Raw genomic sequence first — 7,843 nt, 5'->3', positions numbered from 1 at the left:
GGGGAGAACTAGAGGTGCAGATGCTCTGTGCCTGGCCCAGCTAGTATATTCTAATTCCAAGGATTCTAATGCTTAATATTCTGTAATCCTAAGTGTAGCATTTATGTACATCCAAGTCTATGCTTACTTTTGCAGAGGAAGAAAGTGATCAAGATGTAAGTTATCCCATCCTAGATTGCATCTAGCCTCTTCATGTTTCGAAGACGTATCCATTTGATTCTTCCATTAGTTGCAAACTTCAGATCACAAGAGAAGCATTTGCCATGACTATTCTGCTGCTATGACATTCTCTCACCCCAGAGACTTGCCAAATCCAAGATCAATTTTGTAAGTGTTGCAAACTATTTGAAGCTGAGACAGAAGTGTCTTATGGACAGGGGCAAGATTTTAACTCAGTTTTATTTGGATTTGTGCATTTTTAACACTAGAGTCTGCATTACATTGTAGAAGCACAACAGGCTTTAACTAAAAGTTTACACAATAATATTAAGCAGCATTTAAGAAAGCAAGGTGATCAAGAATAGTTAATTGCACCATAAGCACAACAGCCAGTTCTTTTTAGCAATGGAATATAGCTTTTAAGGCATATAGCTAGAAGTGTGAGCACTGTAAGATATTCCTCTTAGAGGATGGAGCCGCTCTGGGAAGAGCATCTAAGTTCCAAGTTCCCTCCCTGGCTTCTCCAAGATAGGCCTGAGAGAGATTCCTGCCTGCAACCTTGGAGAAGCCACTGCCAGTCTGTGAAGACAATACTGAGCTAGATAGACCAATGGTCTGACTCAGTGTATGGCAGTTTCCTATGTGCCATACTGACACCTAGTGGTTTCTGTGACCTCTAAGAAGAGGCCTAGTGATCCAAAATACCATGTTAATATGGAACAAAGTGGCTCATCCACAATACAAAGCATACTCTGAATATCTACATACTCTTATATTAAACCTGAGATTGCTGCTGCCTTGATCATTGGATTCCCAGTTCCTTCCAAAACAGGCATCGGCATCAAGACACATTCATTGTTTAATCAGGTTTAAGAGTTGCTACTGGTAAATCATTTTATAATCTCAGGACAGTGAGAGTGATTAAGGGAAAAGCCCAGTGTGTCACCCAGCATTTAAACATAATTTGTCTTAAGGAGGCAATTACTGGACCACTTCTAAAGAAGCCTTCCTTGGATCCCTCAGAGCTGAGTAACTATAGGCCTCTCTCCAACCTTCCGTGGCTGGGCAAGGCAATTGAGAGGGTCGTGGCTTCCCAGCTCCAGATAGTCTTGGAGGAAACTGATTATTTAGACCTGTTTCAAACTGGCTTTTGGGAGGGCTATGGGGTGGAGACTGCCTTGGTCGGCCTGATAAATGATCTCCAACTGGGAATTGACAGAGGAAGTGTGACTCTGTTGGTCCTCTTGGATCTCTCGGCAGCTTTTAATACTATTGACTATAGTATCCTTCTGGAGCGTCTGGGCGGGGGGGCACTGCTCTGCAGTGGTTCTGCTCCTATCTTTCAGGCGGATTCCAGATGGTGTCCCTTGGGGACTGTTCTTCAAAATCTGAACTTTCGTATAGTGTCCCTCAGGGCTCTGTATTGTCTCTGATGTTGTTTAATATTTACATGAAACCGCTGGGAGAGATCATCAGGAGATTTGGTGCAGGGTGCTATCAGTATGCTGATGACACCCAAATCTATTTCTCCATGTTAACTTCATCAGGAGAAGGCATAACCTCCCTAAATGCCTGCCTGGAGGTGGTGATGGGCTGGATGAGGGATAACAAACTGAGACTGAATCCAGATAAGATGGAGGTACTTATTGTGTGGGGTTGAAGCTCAGGAGATGAGTTTGATCTGCCTGTTCTGGATGGGGTCACACTTCCACAGAAGGAACAGGTGCACAGTCTGGGGGTGCTTCTGAATCCAGGCTTCTCCCTGGTTTCCCAGGTTGAGACGGTGGTCAGAGGTGCCTTTTATCAGCTTCGGCTGATATGCCAGCTGCGTCCGTTTCTTGAGAAGAATGACCTCAGGACAGTGGTATATATGCTGGTAACCTCCAGACTGGACTACTGCAATGTGCTCTATGTGGGGCTGCTTTTGTATGTAGTCTGGAAAGTACAGCTGGTTCAGAATGCAGCAGCCAGGTTGGTCTCTGGGTCATCTCGGAGAGACCATATTACTCCTGTGTTGAAAGAGCTACACTGGCTGCCAATAAGTTTCCAGGTAAAATACAAGGTGCTGGTTATAACCTACAAAGCCTTAAAAGGCTTGGGCCCTGGGTATTTAAGAGAACATCTTCTTCGACAAGAACCCTACCGCCTATTGAGATCATCAGGAGAGGTCTGTCTGCAGCTGCCACCAGCTCGTCTGGTGGCTACTTGGGGACGGGCCTTCTTAGTTGCTGCCTCGATGCTTTGGAACGCACTCCCTGCTGAAATAAGAGCTTCCCCATCCCCGACAATTTTTTTTTTTTTAAAGACACATTTGTTCACCCAGGCTTTTAATTGAATACAGTTTTAATAGTTTTAGCTTCATTTTAAAATATTGTTTTAAGGTTTTGAATTCTTATGTTTTAACTTTTTGTTGTCATTTATTTTAACCAATGTTTTATTTTGTCATTTATTTGTTTTTACTAATGATTTTACTTTTTCTTTTTGTTGTAAACCACCCAGAGACATGGGTTTTGGGCGGTATAAAAATGTGTTAAATAAAATAAAATAAATAAAATGTCATATGCACAATACTAAGTCAATATTGCTCTGATCTTTTGCCATATTTTGGGGGGTCAGGGATAAAGGGTTGTAATGGAGATTGATTCTACTGTAGCTTCTCCTGTTCTCTTCCCCCACACCTCTCTTGCAGTTATTTCTTAACACTGTTATTTAGCACAGGTAATATTTGCACAAGGAGTCTGGTTACACCAGTGACAAGTCATAGTTAACTGCAACCAGACAAGAAAATAAAAGAAAAGTACACTACTAGTGATTCACTGACTCATATAGCACAAGGTTGTTTTTTTTTAAATATAAGCTGCAGTGTATTTATTTATTTAAATTCATATACCACCTGACTCCAGAGGCTCCAAGGTATTCCTGAAATAAAATTAGAGGTCTCCGCTTCAATACTCAAGAGAACTTCATGTAAGCTTTTGCTCCAAATAGACTCAGACAAGATGACAAGTATAATGTTCTTGCAAGCGAACTTTGTGTTTCTACAAAAATAAGTTCACTTGCTGCAGAAATATGAATTCAGACATATTTAGGAGAGGGAATACATAACAACTATGACAATTAAAAGAGTGCTATTCCCCAATTTATTCTTTCTAAAAAGTCTCCAATACAATTCTCCCTTTGAGTTTACATTACTGGCATAGAACTATTACTGCCTTGTGAAACCTGGCAAGAGATGTATTCTGCTTAGTGCTGATCTTATTTCCCAAGCAGAAGATAAGAGTGGAAGACCCACCAACATTGCTTGATTATCTTATATGTTCTGGACCTAAGATATATCCCAGAAGCGTTTTCCAAAGCTGCACAATACAACCCTGGTTTGAATGTGATTTCTAGACACAGATTTGCCAAGTCAATGAATTTGGAATCATAAGATGTCCATTATTGTTATATGGTCAGCCAGCTTGGATTAAAAAGGGATCCTGACAGAAGCAAAGGCAGCAGGAGTGGCCTTATCTAGGTCACATCGCTCATGTAACCACTTTAAATCCAGGTTTTGATTCTTCCAGGGCCTTCAGTTCCTTATCCACAGCAGTAGACCAGAAGATGTCATATAAGCTGCAACAGAATTCAGCTCAAGTTAGTATTATTGTAGCCTACAGATGAGAATCAAACAAAGCTTAAGTCATCCAAAGCAGGCAATGCACTTCTCTGGAAGAAAGTCAAAAACTAAGATCCCCTTTGCCGCAGTGAAAGGCCTGAGTGAGTACACCTCCAGCAGGTAACTCCCTTTGCAACAGACTGGCCTCCACAATTCCAGAAAGTGTTTCCCCAATGCCAAAAAAGTCTAGACATTACTTTTTCAGACAAACCATCCCATATTTTGTAAGAAGGATCTCAAGGTCCATGTTTTTATTATTATAAATTAATATTTCTACCTGTCCTTCCTCCAAAGGGCTAAGGACTGTGTAGAAGTTCACTCGTCCTCCATTTTATTTTCACAACCGCTTTGGGCAGGCGGGGGGGGGAGATTAAGTCGAGAGATAGCAACTACCCCTGGATGACTCAAGTGGATGTGACTGAGTGGGAATTTGAATGTAGGTCTCTCCCTCCCACCCTTAGACTAACACTAACTACTGCACCAAGTTGGCTCTTTTGGGGCTTTCAGTTCAGGAATATCAAGATGCAACAATGAGACATTGTATTCCCAGCAAGCTCGATTAGGACTTTGCATATGTTTCTGTCTGACACCTCAGGAGCTGGTTCTTGCCAGCAGCTCATGAAGGGCTTACTTACATTAAGAGCTTCAGGTGACAGTTTGGGTTTCTCACTGCTTCACAAAGCTTAAGCACACCTTCATTCCGTAGCTCATTATAGCTCAGGTCCAGCTCCTCCAGGCATGGCTTTGCAGCTATGAGGGTGGCAAGTTTCTCGCAGCAAGCAGGTGTGAGTACTGAATTGCCCAACCTAAGGAGAGGTCAGAATAAGGATAAAACATGGGCCAAAGCAAAGCCATATCCCTGAAGAGGTCTCCTCAGAACTTGAGGCATGGTGAATCCACACACACAAGCCCACTTCACATCTCCACCCTTAAGGCTGTTGTGTAAAACAAAGCTCTATAAAACTGCACTTTGGCTGGAGGCACTCAACCCAAGGAAGTTCAAAAACCTTTAATACACACAATGCAAAATGCAAAGATGATGGTCACGTATGTGGAACGGATTTCAAGAGAGACCACAATCAGGAGCTCTAAACTGGAAAGGCGAACATTCCTCTTATCTACAGTGTCCAGAAAGCAAAAGATGATCTCCAGGTCACTTACCAGAGGCACTGTAGGTTGCAGCTGGGGCTCATCAATCCTTCACAGAGCTCAATCACTCCTGCATCTTTAAGTGGATTGCTTGCAATATGCAGCTCTTTCAGGATACTGTTTGTGCAGAGAACAGAGCTAATGCTCTTACAGCAGGCTGTAGTCAGACCACATTCTCGCAGCCTGCAGTAGACACACAAGAGATTCTCTGACAATCCTGACAAGTGTGTAGTACAACAGGTCTTCATCCAGAATCAAGGATTACCGTAGTTTTGCTTTCCCTGAAGTCAATCACCTTGGTCAGCAGCTACTTTTCAGCAGTGCCGAGCTTTGAATTGAGCAAGATGTCCAAGCACCAGCAACACCTATGCACTCCCACATGAGCCAAGACACAGAAAGGGCTCTCTTATCTCCCCTTCCCTGGTTTGAACTGCAATAGAGACTTTTACTGCACCCTCCTTTTTACGTCAGTTATGGTTGTTTGGCCTAGGACTTAGCATGCCCCTATGCATGATTAGCAAAGGTGCATACAGAGATTTTTTGCTATTTATACTAAGGGCAAGAGAATTGGAAAGTCGTTTGTGTTCAACCTGACTTCTGTGAGAGAAAGGTTGTTCAGGTACATAAGGAGATTCTTGGAATCAGAAGCAACTGTGGAAGGGTCACACAGGATGTCCACGGAGCTAGACCAAGCCTCGTAGCTGCCTATTCTCCATTATAGATCCATCCCATTAAGGAGTGCTGCTAGTTCCATTTAGTAACCTATACACCAAATAAGTGGCAGTGAAGGACACCACCAGCTACTTACCACAGTGATTGGAGTTTAGCGTTTGGATCCTTCAGTCCTTGACAGAGGAAGTCCATTCCTTGATCTCCAATGTTGTTTCCAATGAGATTCAGTTCTCTGAGGGTCTCTTTGGTACTAATGACATTGGAAAGGTCCTTGCAGCCAGCAGCTGTGATGTCACATTCCCATAACCTGACAAGAGTAATGGGTTTGAGTTTGAATGGGATGGCAAGCTCTGAAAAAGCATTAGTCCCTATATCCCATCTCTAAGTAGTGTTAATTATGTGGGTGAGGCTCCAATATTATACATTAGGTTGGCAGAGTATTAAGACCAGTCAAAGGAGGGGGCAGAGTCGCGAGGCAGAGCACATGCTTTGCATGCAGAAGGTCCCAAGTTTAATCTTGGGCGTCTCCAGACACAGCAGAGAAATGCCTCTGTCTGAAAATCTGAAGTACAGCCAGCCAGTCGGTGCAGACAATACTGACCTAGAAGATCAGAGGTCTGACTCCGTGTAGAGGCAGCTTTATATATTCTCAAAATGCTCAAGTGATGATGGACAATGTTTCCCATGGAGAGAGAACCACTCATTTGTATGAAGCAAACACAGTTGTTTTCAAGCCAGTTAAGAGACTGAAGAACTGGAAACCCATTTAACCCCACAGACCAGAAGCCAGGTCCAATTTTCTCTGTGAGCCTGGAGGGTTTGGTTACTGTTTACACAGAGGGGGAAATGCACACAGCTAAGATTTACAAGCCTTACTGGTACAAACCTGTATGTTTTCCTGGAAAGTGCACATTTATAGAGAAAGCAAGAATGAGTGATAAAGACTGAAATACACATCTGTAAAACAAGCTTTACAGATGGAACCAAATTTATGCAGCCTTTATCAGTAACTCTTGCTTTCACTATAAAAATGCATTTGTAGGGAAGTGTACAAGAAAGTAAAGCTGAAATCATACATTAAAAAACACACACACACACAACCCCATCAATAGTAATCAAAGTTCTCAGGCTTCAACAGACTGACCTGGCTCCTGGCTTAACTATGCCATTGCTCGCAACATCCCATTCTGGCAACTTGAGTCCCTGCCAAAGTCCACTACCTGGAAGTTCCTTGCGTCTGCCAACTGAGGAACTTGGGCATGAGTTAAGACTCTGCTCTTTGGCAGCCTGCCTTGACAAGCCACTGCTTTAGTCCCACTTACGTCAGCTTCTGTATTTTGCAATTTGGATTCAGCAGGCCTTGACACAGGAGTGCTACACCTGCATCACCAATCTTGTTCTCGCCCAGGCAAAGTTCTGTCAAGGAGGAATTTGCACTAAGGACAGCACTGAGGTCCCCGCAGCTCGCAACTGTGAAGTCGCAGTTGTCCAACCTGTAGGAAAACAGAAGTCAAGGACAACACTGTATCTTGGTGGAAGGTGGTCTGAAGAGGGGTTTGTCTGGTTCAGCAGCCCTGCCCATAGATGCCATTTACCCCCAGAGAAGAGGCATATTACTTACTTGGTCATTACCAAGTTTGTAGTTTTGTGGCCAACGAAGTTCCCCTTAGAAGGGGAAGGCTTTGCCCTGTCACTTGGCGGATGTCAAGCATCAGGAGATGCCCACTTTTGGGTGAGGAGATTTAGGGAGAAAAGCCACCCCAATTCATTATATTCTAAACAGAAACCGTGTGGTGCTTTATATACAGCCGTTTGAGAAGTTACGTGTACTGCTGGACTTTTGCTTTAACAGCCACATTTAGAGAGGTTGCAGCTAGCAGTCACAAACAGTGTTATGGTAGGCAAGAGGAAAACTGCATATGGCTGACCATGGCATTTTGCTGGCTCCAAGTTTAGTTTATGGCATCTGTACCTATGAATAGGCAACCAAGACTACTTGGGAGGCAGTAAGCCTTTGGTAGCATACAGTATATACAAATATAAAGTTACTTAGCCAGTCAAGTACCTATAGAAGTTCTCCAACCCCAGCCAAGCATACCTCCACTGGCTGCTACTGGTGTCTACTTCCATTTCTTTTTAGACTGTAAGCCTTTTTGGGACAGGGAACCATCTTATTTATCTTTCTATGTAACCTGCTTTGAGAAC

The 7,843-nt window shown here is 43.2% G+C and overlaps 1 protein-coding gene across 4 annotated transcripts in view; it reads right to left on the bottom strand.

Moving 5' to 3' along the window:
• Positions 1 to 381: 381 nt before the first annotated feature.
• Positions 382 to 7,843, bottom strand: part of LOC128339684 (ribonuclease inhibitor-like) — a 29,362-nt gene continuing 21,900 nt past the window's right edge. For 3 of the 4 annotated variants that reach the window (XM_053283990.1, XM_053283989.1, XM_053283987.1), the window contains exons 6-10: positions 6,961 to 7,131; positions 5,775 to 5,945; positions 4,979 to 5,149; positions 4,453 to 4,623; positions 382 to 3,774 (exon numbers count right to left, since the gene is read on the bottom strand). In XM_053283990.1, the coding sequence (XP_053139965.1) occupies positions 3,687 to 3,774; positions 4,453 to 4,623; positions 4,979 to 5,149; positions 5,775 to 5,945; positions 6,961 to 7,131 (772 nt within the window). In that variant the 3' untranslated portion in view covers positions 382 to 3,686. The remainder of the gene's footprint in view (positions 3,775 to 4,452; positions 4,624 to 4,978; positions 5,150 to 5,774; positions 5,946 to 6,960; positions 7,132 to 7,843) is intronic. The other variant, XM_053283988.1, reaches the window with a different exon arrangement.

The sequence above is a fragment of the Hemicordylus capensis genome, chromosome 1, assembly GCF_027244095.1.
Source record: "Hemicordylus capensis ecotype Gifberg chromosome 1, rHemCap1.1.pri, whole genome shotgun sequence".
Classification (NCBI taxonomy): Eukaryota; Metazoa; Chordata; class Lepidosauria; order Squamata; family Cordylidae; genus Hemicordylus; species Hemicordylus capensis.
The sequence above is the reverse complement of the archived record's forward strand: the minus strand, read 5'-3'. Positions and strand labels throughout refer to the sequence as shown.